The following is a 27,882-nucleotide window of genomic DNA, read 5'->3' on the forward strand; positions in this document are numbered from 1 at the left end:
GGTAAAATAAATGAAGATGGCATCATATCAGTGTGTTATACACGTTATAGGAATCGGTTTGAACAAACATACATAGGTACGTAGGTAGCAAGTGTGACGTAAGTACCCACCTGTGCACACCCGAAGCTGCTTTACCTAATTCAGGCGGCTTATTAGTCGTCCTCAACACGCGATAAAGTCGACGCGTCCATCAGCCAAGCAGGGACCACGCCATAGTTTCGCTGCCTTTCTACTATGTACAATAGATAAGGAAGGGCCGCCTACCCATCATCCCTGGGAATTCCTCACACTCCTCGCATACGCAAAGTGCAAGCTCACAACGTAAATCGAACAAAGTCAGCATGCCTGCTCAGAACCACGAGGTCGTCCGAGACGGCTTCAGCTGTATCGGTGAAGATTTCTCTGTCTTGTTGACTAGAGCTTCCAGGCGCTTTGCCATTCCACGATGTGAAGCCGACGTTCTTCGCCAGCAATTTCTACCAAAGGTGACTCCCGAAGGACAACGACGGATTGCAAACTGGGCTCGCAACACAGACATCCCAGACGCCTTTGTTCGCGCCCAACTCAAACACTATGGCGTGCAGTACGACGAGAGCGAGATTTCTGGAGACGGAGCCGATCTATTAACAAAGGCTGTGGCAGCTGGTAAATGTGACAGCGTTCCTCAGCACATTTCTGATCTGCGCGAACAAATGTACCAGGAATTTATCGTGAAGCCATCGACCAGGGAGTTGGGCTATCACCCCGAGTGGATCGCGCCGAGATACTTTCTGACATCGGGGCAGCCAGATCGTAGCAAGACGACTACAGTCGTCGACATACCCTGCGATAGATCAGACTTTCAAATGAAGAGGGTTTGTGAGGCTGCTGCAAAGGTCGAAGGCCTCCACTTTGCGAAAGGCAGTTTGGACAAGAACAAGCACGTCTTCTTGGGCTGGGACGAAGCTGCTGTGAAAAAGGCAGCAGAGGACTTTGTAGTCGAGGCCGATGCGGCAGCAAAGGCTGCGGATGAACAGAAACACCAACAGCGCATTAAGTCGCAAGGAAAATATCTCTGCACACTTGACGAACCAGAGCGGGTTGCCCAAGGCTTTTCGCCCGTCGGCAAGTATGAAATTGAGTGCGAGGAGATTACGGACCAATGGCCAGAAGATTCCAAGAAGATGACCATGAACATTCACCCTACCAACGTGCAAGGTCTCTACAAAGCTCAATTTGATTTCGGTATTCTGGTCGGAGTCATGATCATCAGCCGAAATGTAGAGGACATCAAGAAGTACCGCAGAATCTCAGACGATGAAGACGAATCGGAGGACGACGAGGAGAACGAGGAAACGAACAACGCCCCTACAGGCTCCAAAAGAAAGGCCCCACCCGTTACAGGCCCGCGAAAGGAAGCCAAGGTCGACGATGCAGAGCCTTCCCCATTCAAGTATGAGCTAAGATTGAGAGCTCGCGAGACTGGAGAGGGCGACATTTTCCCGGATCCTTGTAAGGGCACAATCATTTTTGGCGACGACAAGTTCACCTGGTTCAAGGGGTCGGCCACGCTTCCTTGTGTTGGCGACGAACCGTTCAGAGGGTACAAGGTGGCGGACAAGCCAGTCGACAAACGTTGGAAGTGGGAGACGTTCTCGTGGTAAAAGCACTACAAGCAGATCAATGGCATAAGTTTGTGGTGAAAAGATTTGCACCATCAAGATACCTAGCTTTCTAGTCTGACCTACGGAGAAAATAAAATATGTATATATCTACCTACTAAATATGTGCTACTCAACTGAATCCGGACTTGATTCTGGACAAGTTGGAGCCTGCAAAGAATCGAAAAGCTATCTGTATGAGCCCAAAGCACTTTGTTTTCAATCAAAAGAGCGACACCACAAAAACAACGCCCGCTGTTCTGTCGAGTCCAGATATGGACTGAGATTGCGCGAGAATCAAATCCACCCATGACCTATCACGATCCGAGAAGACCGCAGGACCCATCACGACGGCCCTTTTTTCTTCAATATCACATTCCACCCACGTTCCGAGCTTCAAGGCAACGCAGCCTCGGCCTCGGAGACGCTGCCATTCTGCACGGCGAAACGGTGGGCCCGAGCCAGCACGCCGTAGACGGGGTAGTACTTGTCCAGGAGGGGATAAATCTCGACGGCGCCGGGGACGTTGCGCCAGTCGCGCATGAGCTCGCAGATGATGTCAAAGTAGGAGACGACATTGACGCCGGCGTCGCGCATGCGGTCGTTGGAGGTGTCGCGAATCAGCTCCGTGGTGGTGCCCGACGCCTCGACGTTGGCCCAGACGCTATAGCCTGCTTCTTTGAGGGAGAGGGCCAAAAAAGCGACACCTTTTTTTATGGTCGAGGTTAGTCAAGTTGAGTTTTGCGTTTGATTTCCAAGAAAAGAATAAAGAAGAAGAAAAACCGGAAAAAGGAAAGGAACTCGCAAGGTAAATTTGAGTACTTACAGACATCAGTCGTGATCCCGGCGACAATGATCTGGGACTTGTTGGCCGCGACCACAGCATCCCGAAAGTCGGCGTTATCCCAGGCATTAACCTCACCTTGGCGCTTGATGAGTGGCGCGTCGGGGTACCATTCAAGAAACTCGCCAGGCAGGGGACCGTTGGGCCCCGTCTCGGCCGAGGTGGTCATGACGACTGGCAGGTCAAAGACGCGGCCGAGCTCGGCATGAGCGTACATCTTGAAAGGTTCAGACACATGTTAGCTTCTCGTTTTTTTCTTGCTGCTGGACAGAGGGAAAGTTTGCCGCCCATGATTGAGCTACCAGGTTGACGGATATTACATTTCTCGGGACAAAGATATTGGATCGGGAAATAAATTCACAAGGCATGATGACCTTGTAAAAGAGGACTGTGTAGATAAGAAACCTGCATGTTGAAATTACTCACATTGTTCTTGTACAGGGTGTGGTCGAAATCGCGGGCAAGCTGATAAAGACCCTCCTGAAGATCCAGAATGAGGAGAAGCTGAATGAAAAAAAAGCGTGTCAGCATACTCTCACAATAAAAGCCTTGGCATTGTGATACTGGTCCCATCACTTACCGTGTCGTTCTTGTCGAGTCTCTCATAAGTAAAGGCACCAGCGACGCTCGTGGCCAGCAGGATTTGGGGAATGGGGAACTTCATCTTGGTCAAATGCTTGAAAAGGTTGTCTTTGGAGTCGTTGAGTCGAGTCGAGTCTCTTTGGATCGTGTCTGAGTTATGCTGGGGGGAAAAAAATCTAATCAATTGAGAACTGAAATTCGACCTGATATTTATACTTTCCAAAAGCTTTACAAGATTTTCCAACGTGCATAGAGGCTTTGGATCTATGACCAATATGATTCTTTGACTAGCGATATACCTATTCACACAAGATGGCGGCTTTTCGAATACTACATGCTTGGGATACGGCCGAACCTCCGCCTCCTACAGCAAAGGGCCAGGGTTTGTGATGGTATTCAAATTTTCATGTCAGCATTATTCACGATGCTTGTACAGTATAGCTGCCCGTATGCGAGATTGTTCCATATGAGATCTGCCCGCCTGCGGCACAGCTGTTGTATACAAATAGGGGAGTGAGCGAGGGCCGGCGTTGATATCATTGGTCGCCGTACTTCCGTCAGCGTCACGATGCAGTGCAAGTGAGCCGCCAAGACGTGGACGCTTAGCTAAGAACCCACCCTTGTAGTTGCTGTAGGAGTAGTAAGCGATGTATAAATCCGGATGTCTCCGTTATACCTTTTGTCGGAGTTGGAGGCTTGGCGCTAGATAATGGGCATGGGCTTGAACACATGCTTTGACATGCTGCAGTGGCTGCTTTCAAAGTGACTCCAAATGCTTTGCTAAGGATGACATACATGATACAACGGAGTTCCGGGTGACCTATGCCAAGCTTTTTTGGTCCTTTTGTGATCGCATCCCAGCCTGAGGCCCATGGGTATTCTCGTCTATCTGTATGCAATCTCCATGTGCAAGCTTAAATTATACCGCTTCTTTGATGGTTCCAAGATCCCATGCATTTGGAGGTGGGTCACAAGTCGGACTTGATTCCAGAACAATTACCAATGGCTGACTGGCTCCTTACGAAAACAACGAGATGCGATCCAATATTTTATCTATTCCAACCATGGGGTATCATCAGACACTATCTCAACTACACAATGCATTCAACGCTCCAAACTTTTCCCTGAGAAACCTCTGAACCTCACGGTTTCCCCCAAGACCTTCAGTGAGCGCAGTCGCGTCGCCATTAATCTTGAGCCCACTCAGCCCGGTAGCTCTAGAGAGCGCAACATAAATCTGCCCTTCTTCGAATGTTCTAGAGAGGTCCACAATGACTCGATCCATGGTCAAACTCTGACTCTTGTGAATGGTCATGGCCCAGGCAGGTGCCAATGGTATCTGCGTGCGAGCCAGCAGACTATACGGCTGTTCGTCGCCAAGTTCGCTAATGGAGCACTCGGCATATATCATTCGTTTTTCTCCATTATGAAACCTAACAATAGGCCACTGTTTGAATTTTGCTCCCTTGCTCTCGATGAAAGCTTTCATCGCCTGCTCTTTCAATGAGGCATGGTCACCCATGATTTTCATGCTGGGGTCGTCCTTTTTTCCAATCATCGCCTTGGGCATCTTGTTTGGGTGATAGGCCTCGAAGCCGGAGACAATGCCTTGGCTGCCATTGCACAGGCCAGCGCCGAGATCAAGATTGGTGAGTAGCACGACCAGCATTCCTCTTTTCAGCTCAACAATATCCGAGAATCGATGATCATCGAGGGCCTTGATTGGCTTGCATTCATCTGTTGTGGGAGGTCCTCGGTTCATATTAAGAGCTCCCTTTGATCTTAGATGAAGGTGCTTCGGGTTCCAGTTAAAGGTGTCGTATGCCCAATATGAATAGTTGACTCCAGTGAGTTTCTTGAACTTGGCTTCATTGAGCTCCCTTGCTTGCTCCCTCGTCGCAAACAGACTCGTGGCATGATGTACCTGGCAAGGATGGTCCATCAGCCTATTTAGCTCAACTGACGACAGCGGATCTCCTATGCGACATTTCTGCAGCATCCGTATAAATTCTTGGTCATTTTGACGGTGAATCTGCTTGAGATTTACATGTACAAAATTGCATTCCTGCCAGGCCTTGCTCGAGAATGCCCACTTATGCTCGTCGAGAAACTCCTCGCGATGCTGGGGGCAGGTATACGTCTTTCGGCCATACACCTCTTTCTGGAGCATTTCCTTGCCGCAATGCATACAATACTGAAATGGTTTGACAGGCGGGAGCTGGCAAAAGTCACCAGTGACAATGACTTGCACGCCGCCAAAAGCAGGTTGTCGTTCACGGTGTGGGTTGAACCAGGCCTGTTTCATCAACTCGTTGAGCCGCTCGAGAATATGGTTCTCAACCATACTGATCTCGTCAAACACGATGACGTCCGTATTCTTCTTGATTCGTTCATAGATATACTTTCCGTGCACCGCTGCTTTCAGATCATCCAGTGGTTTCTTCATATGGCCCGGCGTCCAGCCGGCAAATGTCCAAAAAGTCTGGCCATTGACTTGCAAGGCCGCTCGTCCAGTCGGAGCAAGGATGCGCACCTTTTTGCCCATTGCGCGGAGCTTTTTGGTAAAGGCTTTCAGCACTGTGCTCTTACCGCATCCAGCTGAACCTGTGTAGAACACATTACGGCCACTGCAGATCAAATCTACAAGCTCAGCCTGTTCTGGACATAATGGCGGATCTTCTGACACAGTTTGCGGTGCCGCCGAGGTCGTGGTGTTTGCCTGTTGGTATGCTTCGGCTGGATAAGGCTGCTCAGACTTGATCAACGGCCGGCCCGAGAACCCATATTCCGATTCGCCTGACGACTCTGGGTAGGCACCAGGAATGGACAGAGGTCTCTCCATCAATGGTGGACGTGGTTCAGCGTCGTTTGGCTCCTGCTTAATAGCTGAGGTCGCCAAAGATCTCGCGGCTGCCATGCCAGCAGGAACCGGCATGGCTGGGGCGTCGTTATATTCATGCTTTATCTTGCTTCTCTTCATATTGGCGTCCATGGCTAGGTATTCCTGGTCATGTAGAGGCAGAGAACTGACGGCTGGGTCTGGTGCAAAGTGACCATCTGGAGTCCGCTTCCGTTTAGCGCCTTGATCCAAGTGCTGGGAGGCTGCTGGGTATCCAGCGACTTGTGGTGCTGGAAATTGGTCCGCACTTGGCCATGGTTGCTGTGGCAGTGGAGGATATGCCACAGTCTGATCATAGTAATGATACCCGTTGAAAGGAGCAGAATTGCTACCGTATTGGTGATAGTAGCCTATCAGTGGGGCAGAGGTGGTGTTGCCGGGTTGCTGGTATTGATATGGTGTTTCCCATTGCCCCGATTCAAAGGAGTGGTGAGTTTGAGATGCCGGTAATTGGCTGGATCCAAAATACTGAGCGTGACTCGTTGCCACTACTGGGCTTGAGTGCGGATGTTGCTGTGCCTGTTGCGGATTCTGGGGATATCCAGACCACTGCACATTGGGATATTGCCCGCTTGGATCCGCTGCTTTAGGTACATCTCAGCCTCTTCTCTTTCACATATTGACTTTGGATCGAGATCTCATGTCTTACCATGGTTATTTGATGGGTCTGACATTGTCCAAAAATCCCATCCTGTGCCGCCGTGTCCCTCAGAATCTCCTATGTTGGAACTTTGCACAATGTGGTCTCACGAATTGACCAGCTTCCAGGGATACGCGCTTGGGGGTTGTGTCAATTTGCCGGGTTGTGGGGTTTCAACCATTTAAGGGACCGCGACGCGCGACGTTAGCGTACCTTGATAGTGGCAGTATCCCCTGTATTCTCCCCGCCCGGAGCATTCCCAGTGTACTATCTACCTATCCATGTTGTAACTCCCGGAAACACGCAGTGGGGCCCTGAAGCTGGTAACATTGAACTCGATTGAACGCTCACAACATTGAAGTGCTTTGATATTTCTCTATTGACCCGAGGAATACTGGCTGCTTAAAGTATTGATACAATTGATATGTGACAATAACATCCCCTGGGCATATCATATCTTGTTCCGCCTCTCTTAAAGCTTTGCCATGAGTGTGCTCGTCTTTCGTGTCTCGGCGTACATTTCCTTGATCAGGTGATCAAATTTCTTTGCCGTCTGTGGGCGCTTCAGTTTCAACCTTTTTTCCATAATTTGTTAGCATCCTCCTCATTACATTTTTCCAGAGAGAAGAAGAACCACTTACGTTGGTGTGAGCAATCCATTTTCGACCGTGAAAGGTTCTATCATTAACCGGACTGCTCGGGGGATCTCATAGCTGTTGAGCTTGGCACTCTTTCCGACCATGGCCAGCTCCTTCACCACAGCGGATCTCACCTCTGGCTCTTGCAGCACAGCCTCGAGCTGATCAGTGTCTTCTGGCTTACACTCTTTCCCAAGAGTCCTGTTGAGGAAATTGCAGAATATGTCAGGTTGCACACCAAAGATGCCAACCAAATGAGCTTCTGCCGAGTCGCCATGCACGTAGCCCTGAGCAAGCCAAGGACGTTGGGCAAGGAGCACATTTTCAATGTGCTCGGGCGAAATGTACTCGCCTTGCGCCAGTTTAAGGAGATTCTTTCTGCGGTCGATAATGCTGAAGCGGCCCAGCTCATCAACAGCGCAGATATCGCCAGTCTTGAACCACCCATCTTCCGTAAAAGCCTTGCTCGTCTCTTCGTCGTCCTTGTAGTACTCGGAAAAGACGTTCGGCCCCCTCATGAGCAGCTCCCCACGCGGGCAAGGCTGGTCGCTGGAGAAGTACCCCATATCGGGCAGATCCAACAAACACACCTCAACACAAGCAGCAGGTCCGCCGCAATTTCTGACGCTCATATCGCCGGCAGATTGGGCGAGGCAGATGGCAAACATTTCGGTTGATCCGTACCCCTGGACGATCTCAGTGGCAAAGACGATGCGCAAGAACTGCTGCAACCCCCCATCCAAAGGCGCAGACCCGGACATCATGTGAACTGTACGATCCAGTCCGAGTGCTGCGGTGATCTTTCGGCCCCATATCCTGTCATAAACCATGTGTTTGTTGGTTGCTTTTGCCGGATCATCATTTTCTATATTTGCCATCTTTGTCTCCATGATGTAGCGAGACAGCGCGCCCTTGACCCCCTGCTGCTCTATCGTGGCCGCTTTGATGGAGCTGCCCATTCGGTTGAGGAGGCGAGGCACGCTCGTAAATATCGTCGGTCTCAGGAGCTTCAGGTCGTCTATCAACTCTAGGGGATTGCCGTGAAAGTAACCAATCGAGCCGCCGCCGTACATGGCGGAAATTTCGACAAAGCGCTCGTAGATGTGCGCCAGCGGCAGATATGAACATAGGACATCGCTCGATCTCATGGGGTATACCGTGAGACACGTTACGGTTGCAGCAACGGCATTGGAGTGGCGGAGTACTACGCCCTTGGGGTTGCCCGTGGTCCCGGACGTGTAGTTGATGGTAAAAATATCGTCGGGCCTCGGTCGGTTGAGGGATCGTGAAGATGCTTGGCCGGCCTTTTCCACATCTCGAAAGTCGTGTACCTGCAGCCCCTTTTCTGCAGCTAGGCTACTGAGAAGTTCTTTTCTCGAAGTCCCAGGTGCGTCTATCTCTTCTGTCAATGGGTCAAGCGAAATGATGAGCTTGAGTGATGGACATCGAGGAGCCGCCAATATCAACGCGGGAATATGCTCGAGCGAGGCACAAACGACGGGGATTTCGGCATGATTGATCAGAAACTCTGTGGCAGCTGGTCCCAATGTTTCGTATAGCGAGATGCTGTACAGAGATTGTGACATCGCGCCGAGATCGACAAACTGCCACTCGGGCCGGTTTGCACACCACAGACCAACCGGCCTTTGGCGGCCTCCAACTCCGTTAGCTTCCAATAATTCCGCAAGGCCCTTGCCAAAATCCGTGCTCCTCTTCAAGACATTGTCGTAGGAGTACCAAATATATGGACCAAAAGATTTGGTTGAGCCATTGTATGGGCGGTAGCCTAGGCATCGTGCGTCGGGTTGGCGTTTGGCAGTCTGCTCAAACATGTCATATCCGGAAGACAAATCGGGGTCAAAGTAGTCTGGCAGCTCATCTCCCCGCCGCCAATGTCGGTATACTGCGGATCTACCGGGAAGCTTTGAGTTTGGGACGGCGACGCCTTGAGGCGCACCCGGAGGCGGAGGTTGAGCATAGCGACGTGCTTTTTCTATGTAGGACTCCATCTCTCATGCTACAACTGTGCAATATTGGGGTAACATTGAACGAGAAGATGAGCCCCTGGGCCAAATACCGAAAAGACGAAACAGGCATGATTAAATGCTGGGGAAATCCATTAGACCGATGTTCTGGATCTCTCGGGCCGTGGGATCTATTAGCGGGTTGCTGCGCCGTAGCACAGACATACATAGTATGTAGGGAACGATGCAGGGAACTTCTTATGTCACTAGGTAGATGGGTACATACACGCTGTAACACGCAAGGGAAGATATGATCCTTGGTCTTGTTCTCCATTCGGACTCGCTTCGCGTCCCATCAATACGACATAACGCATTAGGCCCACTCATTTCACGCGGAGAGGTCGGAGTGATTGTTGGAAATCCACCCTTGGCGCGGCCGCCCCTTGCTCGCATCATCCGGCGATTTGACCTTGTGTCGGCACAGGGCATGCTGTTTGCTTGTGTCATACACATATGGATCTTGAATTTCCAACATATTTCCGAGGATTTTGTGGTGGATCTCAAGCGATGACACTATTGCTATCGTGCTGACAATTTACGAATCCCTGAAACAACTTCATTCGAGAATACTAAATGGCCTACTCTGTGCTCCGCCTTCTGTGAATGAAAGAGTTCACTGCCTATGTCATCTGTTTCTCTTCATTTGGCTCTAATATAAGTCGCCGTACCAGTTGTCTTATCGCGTCGTCTCCCTCGGTGCCATCTGTAATTTCCAGCTTGGTAGCGTAATATTCCCCATCTCGGTCTCTGATGGCGTTCAAAGCCATGCCCATCCAGCGCCTCAGTCTCAATATCGGGTTGGGTACATGATAAGTTATCGTTAAGATGGTTCTCAGGTCCACGTCGATCTTTGGATTCTTCTCTGGGTCTTCTTCGGGTAGCCCCTCTGAGTTCTTTCTGTTAATCATTGCGAGATCTCTCAGATTCTGCTGTGTGGTTAGACTTGTTTTCATGGACTATTTGCGGATGGCTGAGAAGTTCTTACCTCTCTTGTCAGCCTAAGCATGCTTGTCAGACTTTGATCGCGGGCCTGACTGATAAACACCATGAGTCAGAATATCACTTCTTGTAAATGTTCACAATCAAGTGGAAATGACATACTCGGTAGCTTCCTTCGTTGCAGCCTTAACATAATCAAAGTCAATCATTACCAGGGGCGGCATGAGATCATGTTCCTTGGTGCCCGTCTCATCGGCAGTGAAAGCATCAAACACCCCTACAGTTATGGAAAGTCAACACAAAATTCTCGCCAGATCATGGTGAAAAGATTGCTTACAGTTTCCGAAGTGAAAGTCCAGGTGTTGTAAGGACAATTCTCCGTATTCGTCTTGGGGTTCCTCTAACTGACCAGCTACAAGACTTTCTGGCCACATGATGGCACAAATAGCGCGAAGATCTAAGCTCTTGGTCAGCCACTACAAACACAATTTGGTTTCTCTTTCTTGTTGGAAGGGAGAGGGCCTTGTCCCATCGCTCTTGGTGGAATACGCCCATGTGCTTACAGCATAAGAGGATTCTCCAAAGGAGACGGTTGGGGATTGGATTGCCGGAGCTGTCGACGCGGACACCCTCTTCGAATTCTGTCAGTTCGCCGTTGGGAAGCCAATTCACTATGACAATATGTGTTAGCAATTATCTTCAAGATGGATAGATAAACTATAAGTAGCTTGTTCGAGTATTTTGTCAGAGTATGCTGCCCAGCGGCACCATATCGAAAAATATTGGCATGTGAAACAATCAAGTGTAGGTAATGAATAACATGGGATGCTAACTATACGCAACCGTCACGTTCTTTGCAGTCAAGTCGGGATCGAATTTGGTTGGTTCGGGATCAATGTGAACCCATTTGGCGGTATGCGTCGAGTTTGCGAGAGCCTAGACGGATATGAGTACTGACGAAAACAATGCAAAACCATAATCATGAACGCTCTCATACCTGAAGCCACTCTCTGGTGTCCACGGGAACTTCTACCACATAGTCTGGTCGTCGGATCCACGGCGCGTTTGTCTTTCTCCATTCCTCGTACGCGAGATCCTCAAGACCCCCAGAAACCTTGAGAACGACGCGCCTCGGTTCCGTCTCGCTTGGACTTTTGCGCTGAATCAGATAGGCGGCACCCTCGGCCCCTTCACCAATATTCCTAACGTATTTGTAGTTGCCATGTCGCTCGAATGCTTCTCTGACGATAGTATCGCCATCTCGGGCTTTTCGATCTTCTTCTGATACTTGGCTCGATGCATCACCAGGAAAGGACATGGTGAATCAATGTGGATCAATCTTCTTGCCCCCAGCCTATTATGAAAACTCTCACATTTTGATACAAGAATCTATTTCCATGACTCTGCCTATTTGAAGCTTAAAGTGAATTCTTTGTCTGAAGAAGAGAAACAAACAGGCGCCTATTTTTCCGGATACAGCAACTCGCAAACAAGGAAAGGGTTGCTCAGCCCAAGTCACAAGAGGTACATTGTATTCTCAACCCCAAAAATAGCCATTCAGCGTTATACTGGTCTCGGTTCTCTGACTGGTGCAGACTCCTCAGAGTGCAAGATTCATGAGATGATACTATCAGCTTGATCTTTGATTGTTGTTCCATAATCATCGACACTATACTAAAAGATCTTATCGTGAACTTGTAGATAGTCGATTTGTGCATTGTTAGCTACTAGGGTGGCGGCGTGGGGTTCCGCAGATCTGGGGGGATTTTTAGTTTTAGTGGGGTTTGCCGCCGCCACCACCGAAGTCCCATACAATCGGCCCAGAACATCAAATTCAATTCCAGCTGCTCGCACCATTTTGACAAACATAGTCCGCAACATCATTCGATCATAAATTCGTGACTCGACTGCCACCATGTCGAAAACCAAAAAGGCAGCCAAGCGAAAGCGACAAAATGATGCTCAGGCCGATTTGAGCAATAAGAAGCGACTCAGTGCGCCTCCCACCCCAGAGTCCTCCGATGGAGCCGAGCAACGAGTCGAGCCGACGACGGCCTTGAGCCTGCACACTGTGGTGTCCGAGGATGAGGTCGACATCACCGTCGATACTCTGCGTACGCTGGCTGCTCACCCGGCAGTCATCAAATCCAAGGCCTGTAAAGATCTCCGGACAGCAGTCTATGACTTCCGACAAGCATGCACCACGGGCATCAATACCATTGGTGAGTCCTGCGCCAAACCTGCTCTGCTATGGGCGAAATGCTGAGAAGCTGGCTTTCGCAGCCGAAACGAACCTCACATCCCGAATCTCTGCCGCCCTCGTCGATGGCAAGTACACGGACGCCCTCGTACTGCTCGCCGAAATGCGTCTGCGCGGCGAGTCGCCTAAGCTGGGAGCATTGTGTCGCTGGGTGCGGGACCTGGATGTCACGAGTGGATTCTCACAGCGCAACGTCGAGCGCCAGCAACGGTCACAGAGTCAGTTGGAACGTTTGCGGTTATTAGATGCCATCTCTAGGGTGACCGGAACAAACGATCTGAATCCATCGATTTCGCTCCTTTCCTCGTCGGATCCATTCATATTACACAAGCAATGGAATCTCCTTGACCAGGCCGCTACATCGGACTCGGGTTCTTCAAGCGCGGAGCTCGCCAAATTCTGCCCACCCGGCATCAAGAACAAGTTCAAAATTTTGGAGACCACGCGTGGGCCAGATCGGAAACCGCCTAATCTTCACGATGCGGTCCTATATCTTAGCGACGACAACGCTGTCCCGCTTTCTCCAACCCCGCCAAACACAACCCACCACAAGCATCCGGCCGTCCCGAATTTGTCGCTCATGAAGGATGTCCTGTCCCATGAGGAATGCAAGACGATTGTTGCCTCAATGGAGGCTGTTGGCTTCCTGCCCGATGCGCCCGTCAGAGACGATGGCTCCGAGGCAAGCATTCTTGCGCACAACGTCTACTGGATCGTGGATCAGGCTTTCCACGACCTGCTGTGGCAGAGAGTCCTCCCTTTCATTCCTGCCGATATTGGAGGCAGAAAGGCTCGTGGAATCAACCGCCGCTTCAGAGTATATCGCTACGTCCCGGGAGCAGAGTATCGCGTTCACTTTGACGGCGCGTGGCCACCCTCTGGCATTCACCCGACGACGGGAAAATACCAATGGGACGCTTCCCCGGCTGACGCCAAGCAATCGAGCTTTTTCACGTTCTTGGTGTATCTTAACGACGACTTTGAGGGCGGTGAGACCACCTTCTTCACTCCGAGTCTCGTGGAAGGCGTCATGAATGCTCATCCCGTCCGCCCCATGATGGGATCCATTGCGCTATTCCCGCACGGAGAAAGCAAAGGCGCTCTCCTTCACGAAGGGACGGGAGTCATCAAGGGCGCAAAGTATATCATCAGAACAGATGTTGAATACGACGTGGTGCCAAGCCAGACTGCATAAAGGCTACCAAAAACACGTGGCGCCAAGATATTGTAAGGCATTGAAGCCGCACCATTGGCAATCAACTTTGCGGAAGCTCAGCAAGCTGGAAGATTGTATGTACAGTCTGTTCGTGGTCCTTTATGTAGCCAAATGGCCTCAAAAGTTTCTGGTCCTTTTTACTCAAAAGAGTAGAACACTCATTATCAGCAGCTGGTCATGCTGCTATGGTTCCGAGCTTTCAGTGGGTAAAAATTCAATGGCCAAGGTGCCCAATCGACGCTCACTGGACATTACTGGGTTGGCCTGGTTTTGGTCATGAAGTCACTTTGATATTGGATAGTCGGGATCTCAAAAGTCAATGCTAGAAATAAAGATTGCTATCTAGGCAGTGCGTTTACTAGGTTTGATGTCACTGGGCACACAAGTATCTTGAGTATGGAGGCGACGTTATGAGGGTTGAAATACACACGCCACAATTTAAAGTCTGCGAAGTCCTTATTGCTGAGGAATAGCTCATCATTTCGGCATCGCACATGGTCATGCTGGGACGAATATAGTTGAACCAAGCTTTGGCTACTAGTATATAGATATTCAAGTCTTACCATCGAGAATACAACAGAAAACTAGATAATTCCAAAAAGAAGAGACATTCACCTTTCCCCAAGTATTGGCTATGTCGACACAAAACGATTTATACAATTCGGCTCAGGAGGTCATCTGTAGACTGCCTCGGGATTTTGATCCAATTATGCGTGGCCAGACAAGCCAGCCTTTCTGCCCCGAAAATGGCGTTGTCCAAATGCACGAGCGTCTCGCAATGCCACAATCATCCGAAGGGGGGGAGGCTCCTCGTACGTCATGCCGCAAAGACAGCAGCCACCTCCCATCTTACAACGAGGCAGTGCTGGCGATGGCCAAAGCTACTGAGCGCCAACGCAGACGTGGAATCTCGACCCCATCTTGGCCGACTTTTGAAAGAGGCCGCTTCTATACCTTGGGCATCTTGAGGGCTGAGAATCGGCCCTCTCCAAAGCGCTTCTTTGCCCTGGCCCGCTGGACGGTGTTGTCGTTCAATGCGTGCGCCAGGAAACGTGTGTGTTTGTGACGCAGGGCCGCCCCATCGTTATCGGCGAGGCCGTTTATAATGGGGTGGTTTGGGGGCCCATTTTATCCTGTCACCGACCAGCTTTCACAATACGGTATACGAGCACACCGCGAGGAGTTCCCCTCGGCGACCGAGGCGGCCATCGCTTGATGATGCCCAAAAGCTAAAACCATCCGGAAAGTCGAAAAGTAGTACAGTACATGGGCGGTGAGAGGAGAGACTGGCTTCGCTTTTCTTTGGCCGTTTGACATAAACTTACTGTGGTGCGAGCCCAATTGATGGGGGAATAACAGATATGGTGCAAGGTTCTTCCAAGCAAAGGGGGGAAATCATCGAAAGCACAACATTGTTGGCAATCCGACAAAACTCTTTTCCAGAGCGTTGAGATACCAATTTCACATGGTGGCGTTTCATGCAGGCATTTTACCAGGTTATACTTCCATACCCGCGGGCCTGGGTGTGATGGCTGACGTTGATACGTGACGAGATTTTTTTGCTTTGATCGTGTTGTCTTTTGTCACTTGTGTGAACGTATGATTAGTTCTTGCTTCAGTGCTGGGATTATTTTTGCCATTCAAATTTTTTTTTCCTTTCGTAGTTTGACGGGGGGATCGTCAGGGACGGGGAGGACTGACTCGTTTCCTGCTTGAGACGAGGTTACATTTCTGTATCGGGCATTTTTTCGGTATAACTTCTGTCAATGACCAAGTCTGCAATCATCACACCTGTGCTGTCGCAAATTTGCAGATTTAGTGAGCTTGGATGGCCTGACATTGGATGTCGGCTGGGATTCGACGTTCTACTTCGAGTAAAGTCGTGATATAGTTGGGGATCATTCAGTAGCTCGGGTTGCTGGAGCTGTGAATATCTCGAGTTGAATATGATGATTTATTTTATTCATTTCGAAATCGCTTTTCCTCTCTCGGGAACCGACATCGAGACGTATGAGCCAGGTCTATTCTTATATGTACCCACTATGGGTCTAGATCGATTACCTACAATTCTTCAGCAATTCGTCAGCTTTTCCTACAAGGGGTTGCGGCACTCTATGCCTCTAGTGATTTCCCAGGTTGGCAATTGCCGGAATCGCATTTCAATGTCTCGAAATGAAACGGGCATGGTGAGTAATGTATGCAGAGGTAAGCTTTGCCCTTCTGCAGTCAAGTTTTGCGGGGGAGTTCTCTTTTCTGGGTGACGTCCGAGAAAAGGGCCTACCCGCCGATGTTTGCTTGGCTTGATGAGGCCATGTAGATCTGGGGGTTTCCTTTACGCGACTTTAATTTTTTCTCTTGCTGGCATGGGTTGCTCAGAGCATCCGAGAGACCCTGTGTTTTAGAAGCGAGCCAATCAATATAAAAATACTGAGTCAGTAATTGAATTACACTACTGTGTAGAGGCGAGCAGCTTGCCCTTTTGGACTGTAAAAGTAGAGGTAGGATGGAGCCCTGGGCAGCTTAGGGAATTGCCATTCGGCAGCTAGCGATGAAGTTCGATCTATTCAACCCATGTAGCGCACTTGCTAGTGCCCATGTATGATGGAGTGATAGACAGTCACAAGGCAAGTCTGTAGTACATAGACACTGATGCTCGCGTATCTGAAATTGGTATAAGTCCATGCTTACATAACCGAGGGCGGTAGTAGTGTATGTAGGTTCCTCGCTTATAGCCGTCGACGTTGCAGTGATGGTGACGCGTAGGCTGGATTGCGGCCGCGCCGTCGTATAGCAGCTGCAGATAGCTAGCCGTAGATATTCCGTGCTAGATCCATAAAGGGGCAACGATGTGATGTGTGATGTAAGCCGACATGGTCCGACTCAGTCCTTTGCAGATAGCCAAATAGCATTGAGGAAATGTGCCCAAAGAGTGGCAGGGGTCCTGGGGGAATTCATTTGGCATTATTCCGTAGTATATCTTTGACCCAGGCCACAGGGCTGTCTGTTGGTCTAATGGTTCGGACCCGGGGAATCCTTCGAATGACTTGTTGAGGAGATTCATATATACTACACCGTCAAAATATTTCCCCATGGGCTGGCGGCAGCTGTAATAATGAAGAAGAAGAAGAAGAAGACATGTACAACACCAGGATGTATCTTTTTTACAAGGCAAGGGCTGGGGTCCTGGCAAGCGAAGAAACACTGAAGCACTTGGCAAGGTTGCAGAAGAACCACGTGGGATGTAAATGCCGTTGGAAGGGGTGAGGGGGACATACAGCATCGTGCATGAATTAGGGAGATTTCGTTTTTTTATTACATGGCTGTTGGCTGCATGGTAATCACCAACCCAGCAGCCAGCCAAACGTCGTAACCAAGAAAACTTCCAACGTCTTTTTTTTTTCCTCTCTTTCATTCCCTCTCTCTTTTTCGTTTCAGTGGACCCCGGGTAGGAGCGCCGCTAATGCGGGACTTAAAATTTGGGGGTCCTCAATTCCTCGCCAGGGAATCCTGGGTCTCTATGATTGCTGGCAGCTGCTGTCCACATCGCATATCGGCGACATGTCAGGGTTTAGTACGAGAGGGGAAAGAACCTGGAAGAGGGGGAGAAACGCCTTTTATGATTATTCCTCCTCTTCAATGGGCCTTGGGGATCCTCTTGGGTGCGGCATCTTTGCGATAACCGATTCCCGAAAGCGAGAAGTTTGCGAGATCGTCGCTGGTCGCCGCCGCGGCGGTTGTCATGTGGTTCACGAGGTGGATAACAAGAAAAACACTTGCACGACGCAGACCCGGAAAACTGGAATCTGTAAACTTGCTTGGGATCACGCTTTCGAGTCCCCGGGACATGGTCTAACCTATCAGCGAGCATCTGGTCACTGCTGGGAATCTTTCTCCGTCAAAGCGTCATCATGTCACGCTCGTCAGAGATTTGACAATTGCCCTTGACAGATTTTACGGAGCCCACATTTGACGGCCTTGTCCCTACACGGTAGAGAGAGGTCAAGGACTGTTTTGCTGTGTGTGTACACACGACTGCTGTAGCCTGTGGTGGTGTCTACCATGACAGCTTCAGCTCGCGCAATCTGGCGACTATCCACATGACGAACGATTCTTGCCCCCCTCCCCGTTGAACCCCAGCCAACGTTTCTCGACCCCTTGCTTTCTGGTGTACACTACTTACACAACGGCGCCAAGGCAGTAATAAGTCATCAGTCCTGACGTTGCCGGCGGGCAAGCTTGGCAAGAGTCAGTTGGTCCCCTTCCCTGACGAGACGATAAGGTGGGAGAGGTAGGTAGGTAGGTATGTACTGTAAAGGGTAGCCTGATACCGCCTACAGCCTACAGCCTACAGCCTCCTGCCCAGTCGTCCAAAGGCAGTAATAATATCGACGGTGATATGACAGAAACGAAACCGTTCCCTTGCCTGTCCCCTGGTCTCAAAAGTGTGCTTACCCTCCGTGAATAATTTCGACAGCGATCTTTTTTTTTTTTTTGAGGCACAGGTGGCACGCATGGTTACGGCGACCATGTAAAGTTTGCAAGAGATTGGGCTGTTTTGGCGATGATCGACGCACTAGTAGGGGGGTTTGCTGCCGGGATATGAGTGCAGACGCAAATACCTGATCCCACGCAATCAGTGGAGGAAAGTTCGAAAAAAAAAAAAAAAAAAAGAAAGAAAATGCTAGGGCCGACCGCTCATATCTAGGAGGGCAATGTAGGGTAAAATAGACCCGGGGCCCATCAGGTAGGTAACTGGGCACATGATCTCAAAGGTTTGTCAAACTTACGATATTCCTTTGCTTGCCATCGTTCGAGAAGGAGCCCGGTACAGGAACGGAACAGGTCGCGAGAAAAAGCAATCATCTTCCCCACCGTAGTGGGAGTTAGATACAGACAGTCTCGAGAATGGCAACGTACGGGGTGCACAGAGGGAGCATTTCCTACAAAAAGCTTGATACCTCAAAGCAAGAGTTCCGACTATTGGAGATTCGGCCTGCCGCCTCCGTCGAGGACCGCATCGAGGCGCGGCTGGTGACTGTACGCCTGAAAGACGAACCCGAGTTCATCGCGCTGTCCTCGCTGTATGGCTCGCCCTCCGAGTCGGAAAATGTCATTGTCAACGGCCGCCCAATCACCATCACGCTCCATTTGGCTCAGGCGCTGCGGCATATCCGCACCGTCTTGTTCCCCGGCTCCGCCCGCAACGGGGACGAACGGCTCCCCCCCAAGCGGCAGCAGCGAAGACCGCCGTTTTGGTTGCGGCAGTTGATGAAGGGTGTCAGCTCGATCCTGCCTAATCCCGAGGCCGAGAAAGATGTCCCGCTACGCGTATGGTTGGACGTGATTTGCGTCAACCAGTACGATGAGGTTGAGAGGTCACGACAGGTCCAGGATATGCGCCAGATATATACCGCAGCACAGATGACCGTCGGCTGGCTGGGCATGAAAACGGAGCACACGGAGGCCGGATTGGAGATCCTCATCGATATCGACAGGTGTATGCCTCCGCGATGGGGCGACCCCGGAGACCGCGAGGAGCATCCAGAGAACTACTCCCCAAAGCATGCTTGGTTCCAGAAAGTCGATTACATTTGGAAGGATGTGGAAGCCAACACGGAATCGCAACTACCGTCTTGCTGGCAAGGCTCCAACGATCTCATGAATCGTCCTTATTTCGCACGACGATGGATCCTCGAGGAGATTGCTCGAGCGCGGTACCCGGCTTTCCTGGTTGGCGATACTATCCTGTCCTGGAGAACCATCCTCCGGCTACACCGAATGCTGGAGGAAGTCAAGTATGCTGATTCAGAGAACTTCCCGAAGGTAAGAACGTGGAGCATCCCGAGATGCGCTGCCTCTCTGATGTCATCCGTCTTGAATCATTTTACTGACACTGAATGCAGAAACACCAACACTTGGTCCCCACGCTGCCCATCGAGGCAGTGCAAGCCCTTTTAGATGACTTTGCTAGGAGAAGTGCCATGGAGGATACCCAAGCGCTAGACAACTCGACCAGCTCCCAGGAGGGAAAGAGTGCTACGAGTTCCCTCCATTAAAACCACCAGATACCCACAATTTTGAGCGTTCTTCCACCATATAGATACGAAGCTGCATAGGGTAGGAGTTTTCTTTAGACGGGGATTTAATGGTTTATTTTTGCACAACTGAAGCATACAGCGGGGGGTAAGATACGTCCATTCATGGCTGGGCAAGCATTGAGTTTGCTTTTTTCTGGCTTCGTCAGACACGAGCGTAACGGAATCCTGGGAGCATCGCATGGACAGCAAATACGAATCAGAGCTGGGCTATAACGCAGCAATGAATGAAGGACTAGGCGAACGGCGTTGTCATCTATCTGTACTACTTGTAATATTTTCTCTAGAGACTCTCAAATATTTCAAGATTGCTAGATTCAGTGAGACATTCCACCTGCTCGTTGTCTTGTCGGCACAAATATTGGATCAGTGAGAGCTGTTTCCCTCCTCACATGCCGCAGCCAAACGGCAAAGTAATATCTTGGGAAGAAGCTGTGAGAAAAGTTCCCCCAGTTATGCGGCTATGTTGTAATGATAGGCATGAATATGCAATCTCTCTCCTACCTATATTCGTGCTGGAGCAATACCTAGAGAGGTGTGATTAGACGACATGGGCTCGAAATATACTAAATTAGCTCCGTCCTTCCATTCTCCCAAGCTGAAAAGAAAATCTATTTGACTAATACAACATCCGACCCGGGAATCTGGTTGACTAGATCATCGCAAGTCTGTGTGGTTTGTGGGTCCGGCGTATTAATAAAGTTAGAGTTTATGGCACCGCTTCCCGTCGCGGCCTGACTGATCTAGTTGTGCGTAAAGCTTAACATGCCCTAATCTAGACATGCTAGGCAGGTTGCTAGGCAGCTCGGGCAGGTTCCTTGGCAGGTCGAGGCAATTTGCTCAAGCAGTGAAGAAGTATGTTTCGTGAGCGCAATGTCATGACATCAATTGGCTGCCAAGACAACAACTCTGTATCATTACATCAAGCAGGCCGGCCCTCGACTGAATGTTCGTACCTATGCAGCGATGACCACTTCGTGTCAGAGTCACCACCTATTGGCACTCTCCGGTGGAAACTTTGAATCCAAATTGTAAGAATTAGCATGTGATGCTATTCAGATCTGGCATCCTCGCTCGAGGCTGGTGTATGCTCAGCATTATGATCACTCCAAACTTTCCAGCTAATCAAGTGCACGGTACCGAGAACATCAACAATATACTTGCCTAAAATAAGACAACCCCTTTTCAAATACATATTATAAATAATGGTATAAATTAATTCAGTAAAATAATCTCTGCCCCAAAGAAACAAGGGATTTTCTGCATGCCAAATTTCATTATGCCCTCGTTTCTTCTTCTTTCCCCCCTCGTACCGTCCAATTAGTATACGGGAAGTTCCAGCCCCCGGACAACAAGTGCGCTAGCCCCTAGGTGTTTGTAGTCCAGGTTCAGGTAAGCGCCCCCGCAATGTTTTCCCCCGAGTTAGGCGGCTCCCAGAGCTTTTAATGGATGTACTTTCGGCGCGCGTCCTACAATTTCCCCAAACGCCAAAAGACGCGTTTCAGCGACACCAAAGAAAAAAGACGGTCGAGAGTTGAGAGATGTGCGAACATGCCATCGCCACTGCCTGATGTGGCGACATCGTCGCCTCTGTCGTCGCCAGACTCCTTCGCTACGGCGAACGCGACACCTCCCAACCTACATGATGTCACCGTCACCGACATCAGCACGCCCGAGGATGATGGCACCCAGGTGAACTATCGCAAGGCAAAGCAGCTGCCGCCAGTAATTAAGCAGCACTGTCAAATCTATCTGGAGGAAAATCTGCACGTCCTTGGGATGAAAATGCTGGAAAGATTGCAATCTTGCAGCGGTTCAGAGAAATGGAACACTTACGGACAGAATGGCGATAACAGCAATGGCAGCGGCAGCGTCTATTGCCCACCTCCAAATCAGCTGGCCTTTCTGGGCACCCTGACGATACATCCGGACCTGACTACGCGGCCGCGAGAGGAAAATTGGACCGACGTGTCATCTGCCGCGATGGTCTACCTGCGCAGTGTCTTGCAGACAGTCGGCCCCATCAATGCCCGGTTTCAGGAAGCGTTCCAATTCGGGCAGAGCACGCGGCGGTCTCCCAACGGAGACAGCTCGGATGCCATGTACGATGCCGGCGGCGCACCACAGCTCCATGGCAGGTACGGCAAGAACAGCGTCTGGCGACGGGGACAAGACTTCTTCAATGTCGTCGGCTGGGCGTTCAACTGCAGCGTCCTATACCCCAACCGATGGGAGTACTGGCGCCAGTGGCTCGAGTTTATGTGTGACGTCCTCGAGGCGGATATACTAGAACGGGCACGGATTGACGAGGAAGAGCATGACCGTGCTGGTGGCGAGGAAGGCGAGTGCTCGTATGCAATGCTCTCTAATTCCATATTGGCAGGTTACCTCAATCAGTGCGAGAGGAAACGTACCAATGGCGCCAAGTCGCTCATGGCTGTCATCTTCGCCGACGGTCAGACCTCGTCGGCCAGGCAGTTCCAGGAAATTTGGGACAAGGAGCACAAGGGAATATCACGAGACAGGATCGTGAGAAAACGTAAAAGAAAGGTCAATATTGAAAAGGGTGATTTTGGTGGGCTGCTTGACGACGACTCAGTATACTCGTCCCAGAACTCAGAGCCACCACCTACGCCTCAAAAGCGGAGGAGCGGTTCGGAATCTCCTGCTCTACAAACTTCCTACGTGGAGTCGATTGCGCTACGGCAGCGGTTGTTTTACTTGCTATCCTATCTGTGCAACTTCCTACCCAAGCCACCGATCTCACTTCCGGACCTCTACGAGTTTTACGAGAGGGAGATTCGACATCTCCCTCTATCCATCTTCACAGCCTTTGTCGATTCCACCACGTCGTCGCTTCGGACGGATAGCCAGATTTCCATCCTCCAGAACATACTTTCGTTGTACATGCCAAACACATCTGTGAAACCTTCCAAGGTAGATCCGGAACGGTATGATGTTAACGGCACCAGTCCGGCGATCCTTGAGCGCTGTTTTCTGCCGTATGCAGCCTACGCGCTAGCTGCTGAAGAAAACGCCAAAGTCAGCGTTTTGCTTGAAGAAATTGTCAAGCTCGTTTGGACAGTAGGGACTGAACCATTCAGCGACAAGCTACTGGATCAGGTTAACAAGGGAATCAAGGCTCGTGAGGCCCAGGTCAAGAAGAAAGTTGGTGGTACGAGAGCACGGCGCAGCGAACCAACGCGGGAGGATCCAGATCTACTAGAGGCCAAGACGCTGCTGCAAGAGAGCTCCAAGAGACTTTTGCAACTGGCGGAATTGATCATGGACGAAGCCGACGAAGGGCAGACCGACGAGGCTGACGAAATGGACCATGGTAAGTCGCGAACAGGCGCGACCCAAAGGACTTGTTTATTTGGTGCTAACCTACGATAGACATGGCGGAGGTATCGTACATGACGGCCCGGAGTTCTTAGGAAGATTCCGTTATTGCTCCAAATGATACCCGTCAAAAATCACCGGAGACCGATGAAAAGGAAGCTTTGCCGCCAGAGAGAAACTCATTGCCAAAGGAAAACGAGGAAAGTAAGGAAAACTTGGCGCCAAAGAAGAGGCAGTTTGACAATGTCAGTCACGAGCCAGAAAAAGAACAACAAGGGCAAGCAACTCATCGGCCTAGAAAGCGGCCCAAGTCACGAGGTATCAGTGAGCAATGCCCAACACAATAGACTCGTGGATGATACCCCTACTGTTATGCAAGGACGGCGTTTTTGAAAGTTATTGTCTTGTTTACTGGCGTCATGAGAGTCGTGGGATTTGTTACGGGGACTAGACTATGCCGTCGAGGGAATATGCTTCTCCCTCCCGTACTGAAGGATAGATGTATGCTACAAGTATTGGTACATAAAAGATAATGGTCTCTGTGTCGTAATTCGATTATCACCTTCTTCGCGAACTCGTTGGTGTCCAGGCTGTTGGCTGCCAATTTTCACCTGGCCCGCTTGCCGCCTTCTTCCAGGGATCGTCCTTGACTTCCGCCTTGTCTTGAGCGGGTGCATCCCGCAGGCCCTTCTCTTGCAAATTCTGCTCAGCAGCCTGCTCCTGCGGCTGCGTCTTGCCAGTATCGAGCGCGGGTACGGGCTGGCTCTTGGGGCCGGCACCGGGAGGCATATCGGTCAGGCTTGGCTTGGCTGCCCATCGGGCGTCGGCCTCGGCGGCGAGTGTCTTCATGCGATCCTGGCGGGCAACATCGGCGGCCTGCTCCGTCAGCGAGGGGGGGTCTTCGCGCTGATGCCGCAGCCACTGATGCCATTGCGGCGGCACCGTCACGTCCGAGAGATGCGTCGACCGCGGGTATTGTACGATGCGCCGCCAGCGCAGTGTTCGCGGGTCGACGTTCTTGTCTACCCGCTTGTCCCGAAACGTCCAGTATGTGTTACCGCGGAGATCGAGGCCTGCAGTGAAGGGAGAAAGAACCAGACAGTTAGTAGTGCTCAAGTCTGTGAATATAAAGAGGCTCGAGGCAAAAGTCGCAACGTACCAACCAGGAAGCGCTTCCGCCACGGCAGCCGCAGCATCTTCCAGCGATACCATGCCCGCAAGATGGGACTCAACTCTGGTATTGGCGACATGTTTGCTGGTAGGGGGGTTAGAGCGGATATCGGAGGTTTTACAAAAGTGCCGTTCCTACTACATGGTCATGTACACGCAGGTAATTGAAAAAATTGGCTCCATTCGCGGAATCCGTCGCCGTCTTTACCTCTATGATGATGGCAATCAATTATTTTGGGCACCGCCACAGCGCGAAAGCTGTAGGTAATCGATAGGCCGTAATTCCGTCATTTCTGATTCGTAGTCGGCGCCACGATTTAACAGCCAGGGGGTCACGGCTCGGCCACTAGTCCCTATAGTGGGTTTAGCCTCCCTAATAGTCCCAGCCACAAGGGTTCAATTAGAGGAGGCTTGTGCTTTCTTCTTTTTCAATTAAGGAGAGGACTGTTCTTAATAAGCTGTACGCTGTCAGATGCGAGATGCAGCGACGTTAGGCACAAAACGAGACGCTGACAAGTTGATTATAGTGGGGTGGGACGGCCCCGACGGGCCCTTCCCCTAAGCCGTTTCGGCAGGCCAGTGAACCAAGAAAAGTGCCTGTTCATTCAATTTCTCCAGCAGGTAGCTGGACCTGGCTTGCCTGGAATGTCACAGTGGTTCCCCCCTCCCCTCCCCTCAGCTATCGGCTCCCCTCGGCGCCTATTACTGGGTACCCTATTGTCGCCAAATATTTATCATGTTTAAATCTCCCGGACTCCGTTTTTTCTATGCGCCCGACGTCGAAGCAACTTCCCAGAGAGTGGATATTTCATCAATGATTACTGTTGCCTCATTACAATAAACAAGTTCGATCATCTTCGAGAAAATACATCCCCTGAATCGGTAAATGAGGGAAAACGAGGCGAGGACACTATTGTTATTTTTACTGGCACTCCGCATCCCAAATTAGCACCCTTTTCTGCGCGCGCCCCCACCAGTGACCTCACTCCCGGTCCGTCATATTCAATCAATCAATCACTCCTTCTATTGATTGTCCTTTCTCTTCCCGCTTGCGCCGGAGCAACAAACTCAACTTATTACCTACATTCATATTGCGACGCCAAACCAACCAACGACTACATTAAGCAAATACGTTTGCGCTCCCCCTCCTGAACTGCAATCAACTAATCCTAATCCGATGACCGTCCGAGACGAGTAAATGTTGGGCGCGAATATACGATACCAGAATTCCTAGTTTCGAGTACTACATCAGCAGCAGCAGCAGCAGCGCAACAATATGGCGTCTGTTTCCTCCTTGGACAAAGACTTGCGCATGTCGCGCTCAGCCAGGTACACGCCTGCCGCTGCCAATGAAGCCCAATCTTGGATCGAGGGCGTGTTGGGCGAGAAACTCGCCGGCAAGGACTTGTTAGAAGGACTCAAGGATGGCGTGGCGCTGTGCAAGTATGACTCCTCCCAACCTCCTTTCCCTCGACAGCGACTATCGCAGTCTCCTTTTCCAAAAGATAATCATGTCTGAGTGTATACTAACTGTGGTCCTTTCAGATTGGTCAACCTCGCGATTGGCGCGCCGGGCGTCAAGTTCAAGAAGTCCGCCATGCCCTTTGTGCAAATGGAAAATATATCGCATTATCTCCGGGCCTGCAAATCACCACCATTGAGCCTTCCCGACCACGACATGTTCCTGACGGTCGACCTCTTTGAGAGAAAGGACCCGGCGCAAGTTCTCCAGTGCCTTGGCGCATTTTCTCGCGCTGCGCAAAAAGCCAACCCTTCTGCGTTTCCCACCTCGATCGGAGGTATTGGCGGCAACAAACCGCGCGAGGGTGTCATATCGCCGGAAAGCACGGGCACTCCCGGTAGGAGCCGGGCGCTGTCCAACGTCTCTCAGAGTTCGTCTTCACTGAGCGTTCGACCGGCGGCGCTCGTGCCTCACAAGACGGGCTCCTCGACGGGCTCTGGACGGTGGGGCTCCAACAACAAGAGTCCCACGATCGATCGCGTCGGGTCACCCGGTGTGAGCAGCTGGAGCAAGAAGTTTGACGAGGGAGTTACTAGCCCCGCGTGGAATATCGCTCAGTACGGTTACATGGGCGGCGCGTCGCAGGGCAACCTCGGCATCGCTTTCGGCGGACGTCGCCAGATCACTAGTGCTGCTCCGCTCGTACCGAATGCCGCCGAAAAGGAGCGGCGCCGGAAACAGCAGGAGGCTGAGGCCGAGCGACAGCGTCAGCAGATGCAAGAGGAAGAGCAGAGGCGCAAAGCCGAGCTGGAAGCCGAAGAAGAGCGGAACCGCTTGGCAGAGGAGAAGCGCTGGGAAGAAGAGACTCGGAAGCAGCGTGACGAGGAGAAGCGCAAAGCCGACGATGAGAAACGTAGGTGGGAAGAAGAAGAGCGCCAGTGGAGACTCACCAATGAGAAGCGCCGTCAAGAAGAGGAAGAGGCTGAAGCGAGAATAGTTGAAGAACGTAGAAAGTCTCAGTCGTCGCACAGCAGAAGCAATTCGCAGCTACAGGGACAGTTCTTGAGCCAGTACCAAGCAGAACAGGGTATCAAGCCTCAAGGAGCCGGCGGATACGCCGAGCGCATCAAGGCACTGGAGCGAGAGTTGGAGCTTGCTCGACAACGAGAGCAAGAATACGAGGAAGAACGACAGCGCCAGCAGGGAACCAAGAACCGAAACCGATCACGCAGCCGGCCCAGACTTCAGGATAGGACGCCAAGCAGACAGGACTCGTGGTCGCGTGACGAGCGTGAGGTGCTCAAGACCCAATGGGATCGCCACCAAGAAGAGCAAGCGGCCGGCGTCAAAGCTCCCGCGCTGCCGAGCCGTCCGCTGCCGGACCCCAAGGTTAGTTCTCCGCTAAAGCCACAGCGTACCGGCGAGGCGCCGCCACCTACTCTCCCCTTGAGGACCCAGCGTACCGGTGAGGCTAGACCCCTCCCAGGAACCCCGGAGAAACCAAAACCTAACAGCGCGATCAAGTCGCCCCCATCTAGCGGACGACCACTGCCAACACCTGCAAGTCCCAACTGGGCCAACCGGAACAACCGGACGGATAGATTTCTTGCCTCTAACCCAGCCCCCAAGAGCCCACCTGTGCAACAAACTTACTCTCGCGAGCTTGGATCTGGCGCCGAACAGGATGCCGAGGACCGACGACGTATGCAGTCTCAATCCAAGACAAAGGCCGGTGGTTGGGCTGGAAAGTCGTTGTTAGAACGCGAGATGGAGATGGAACGGCAACGTCAAAAGGAGTGGGAGGCCGCTCAGGAGGAGACTGCCAACACTCCTCGGTCCCGCGAAGGCGTGGACGGAATCGGAGGCGGTATCGGTGGGAGATGGGATGTCAGCCAATGGAGCGGGTTCACGGGTGGTGATAGCCAGAACAATGTCGGCACTGGTATTGGTGCCGGCCGGAGACAGATTGTCGGGCCGAGACCTCTGCCTAACAGGCCATAGATAGAGTGAAAGGTCGACCCTGTCACATTAATCTTGGCTGTCGAATCCTCGGGATGATCCACCGTGTTCTACTGCATCTGGGATGAGTAAAATCATGGTTGATGGGATAGATATTGAGAAGACAAGATTA

The 27,882-nt window shown here is 51.1% G+C and overlaps 11 protein-coding genes across 11 annotated transcripts; 5 read left to right on the forward strand and 6 right to left on the reverse strand.

Annotated features, from left to right (window-relative positions):
* Positions 1-341: 341 nt before the first annotated feature.
* PFICI_02773 (uncharacterized protein) lies at positions 342-1,643 on the forward strand (the record flags this gene model as incomplete). Its single annotated transcript, XM_007831354.1, has 1 exon — positions 342-1,643. The coding sequence occupies one exon, from the start codon at positions 342-344 to the stop codon at positions 1,641-1,643; it is 1,302 nt and encodes a 433-aa protein (XP_007829545.1).
* Positions 1,644-2,036: 393 nt separating this feature from the next.
* PFICI_02774 (uncharacterized protein) lies at positions 2,037-3,148 on the reverse strand (the record flags this gene model as incomplete). The annotated part of the gene is made up of 4 exons (XM_007831355.1): positions 2,037-2,347; positions 2,467-2,701; positions 2,911-2,988; positions 3,065-3,148. 4 exons carry the CDS (start codon positions 3,146-3,148, stop codon positions 2,037-2,039), a joined length of 708 nt encoding a protein of 235 aa, XP_007829546.1.
* Positions 3,149-4,153: 1,005 nt separating this feature from the next.
* On the reverse strand, positions 4,154-6,639 carry PFICI_02775 (uncharacterized protein; the record flags this gene model as incomplete). The annotated part of the gene is made up of 2 exons (XM_007831356.1): positions 4,154-6,549; positions 6,615-6,639. 2 exons carry the CDS (start codon positions 6,637-6,639, stop codon positions 4,154-4,156), a joined length of 2,421 nt encoding a protein of 806 aa, XP_007829547.1.
* Positions 6,640-7,077: 438 nt separating this feature from the next.
* Positions 7,078-9,252, reverse strand: PFICI_02776 (uncharacterized protein; the record flags this gene model as incomplete). Its single annotated transcript, XM_007831357.1, has 2 exons — positions 7,078-7,180; positions 7,247-9,252. The coding sequence occupies 2 exons, from the start codon at positions 9,250-9,252 to the stop codon at positions 7,078-7,080; spliced, it is 2,109 nt and encodes a 702-aa protein (XP_007829548.1).
* Positions 9,253-9,887: 635 nt separating this feature from the next.
* On the reverse strand, positions 9,888-10,640 carry PFICI_02777 (uncharacterized protein; the record flags this gene model as incomplete). The annotated part of the gene is made up of 4 exons (XM_007831358.1): positions 9,888-10,193; positions 10,253-10,301; positions 10,369-10,483; positions 10,544-10,640. 4 exons carry the CDS (start codon positions 10,638-10,640, stop codon positions 9,888-9,890), a joined length of 567 nt encoding a protein of 188 aa, XP_007829549.1.
* Positions 10,641-11,034: 394 nt separating this feature from the next.
* PFICI_02778 (uncharacterized protein) lies at positions 11,035-11,524 on the reverse strand (the record flags this gene model as incomplete). The annotated part of the gene is made up of 2 exons (XM_007831359.1): positions 11,035-11,142; positions 11,204-11,524. The coding sequence occupies 2 exons, from the start codon at positions 11,522-11,524 to the stop codon at positions 11,035-11,037; spliced, it is 429 nt and encodes a 142-aa protein (XP_007829550.1).
* Positions 11,525-12,121: 597 nt separating this feature from the next.
* On the forward strand, positions 12,122-13,661 carry PFICI_02779 (uncharacterized protein; the record flags this gene model as incomplete). Its single annotated transcript, XM_007831360.1, has 2 exons — positions 12,122-12,428; positions 12,490-13,661. The coding sequence occupies 2 exons, from the start codon at positions 12,122-12,124 to the stop codon at positions 13,659-13,661; spliced, it is 1,479 nt and encodes a 492-aa protein (XP_007829551.1).
* A 4,926-nt stretch (positions 13,662-18,587) lies between these two features.
* On the forward strand, positions 18,588-19,738 carry PFICI_02780 (uncharacterized protein; the record flags this gene model as incomplete). The annotated part of the gene is made up of 2 exons (XM_007831361.1): positions 18,588-19,505; positions 19,586-19,738. 2 exons carry the CDS (start codon positions 18,588-18,590, stop codon positions 19,736-19,738), a joined length of 1,071 nt encoding a protein of 356 aa, XP_007829552.1.
* A 1,590-nt stretch (positions 19,739-21,328) lies between these two features.
* Positions 21,329-23,214, forward strand: PFICI_02781 (uncharacterized protein; the record flags this gene model as incomplete). The annotated part of the gene is made up of 2 exons (XM_007831362.1): positions 21,329-23,114; positions 23,174-23,214. The coding sequence occupies 2 exons, from the start codon at positions 21,329-21,331 to the stop codon at positions 23,212-23,214; spliced, it is 1,827 nt and encodes a 608-aa protein (XP_007829553.1).
* A 463-nt stretch (positions 23,215-23,677) lies between these two features.
* Positions 23,678-24,369, reverse strand: PFICI_02782 (uncharacterized protein; the record flags this gene model as incomplete). Its single annotated transcript, XM_007831363.1, has 2 exons — positions 23,678-24,192; positions 24,279-24,369. 2 exons carry the CDS (start codon positions 24,367-24,369, stop codon positions 23,678-23,680), a joined length of 606 nt encoding a protein of 201 aa, XP_007829554.1.
* Positions 24,370-25,565: 1,196 nt separating this feature from the next.
* PFICI_02783 (uncharacterized protein) lies at positions 25,566-27,752 on the forward strand (the record flags this gene model as incomplete). Its single annotated transcript, XM_007831364.1, has 2 exons — positions 25,566-25,732; positions 25,835-27,752. 2 exons carry the CDS (start codon positions 25,566-25,568, stop codon positions 27,750-27,752), a joined length of 2,085 nt encoding a protein of 694 aa, XP_007829555.1.
* Between the last annotated feature and the right edge of the window lie 130 nt (positions 27,753-27,882).

This window comes from Pestalotiopsis fici (genome assembly GCF_000516985.1).
Source record: "Pestalotiopsis fici W106-1 unplaced genomic scaffold PFICI_Scf_2, whole genome shotgun sequence".
NCBI classification, from domain to species: domain Eukaryota; kingdom Fungi; phylum Ascomycota; class Sordariomycetes; order Amphisphaeriales; family Sporocadaceae; genus Pestalotiopsis; species Pestalotiopsis fici.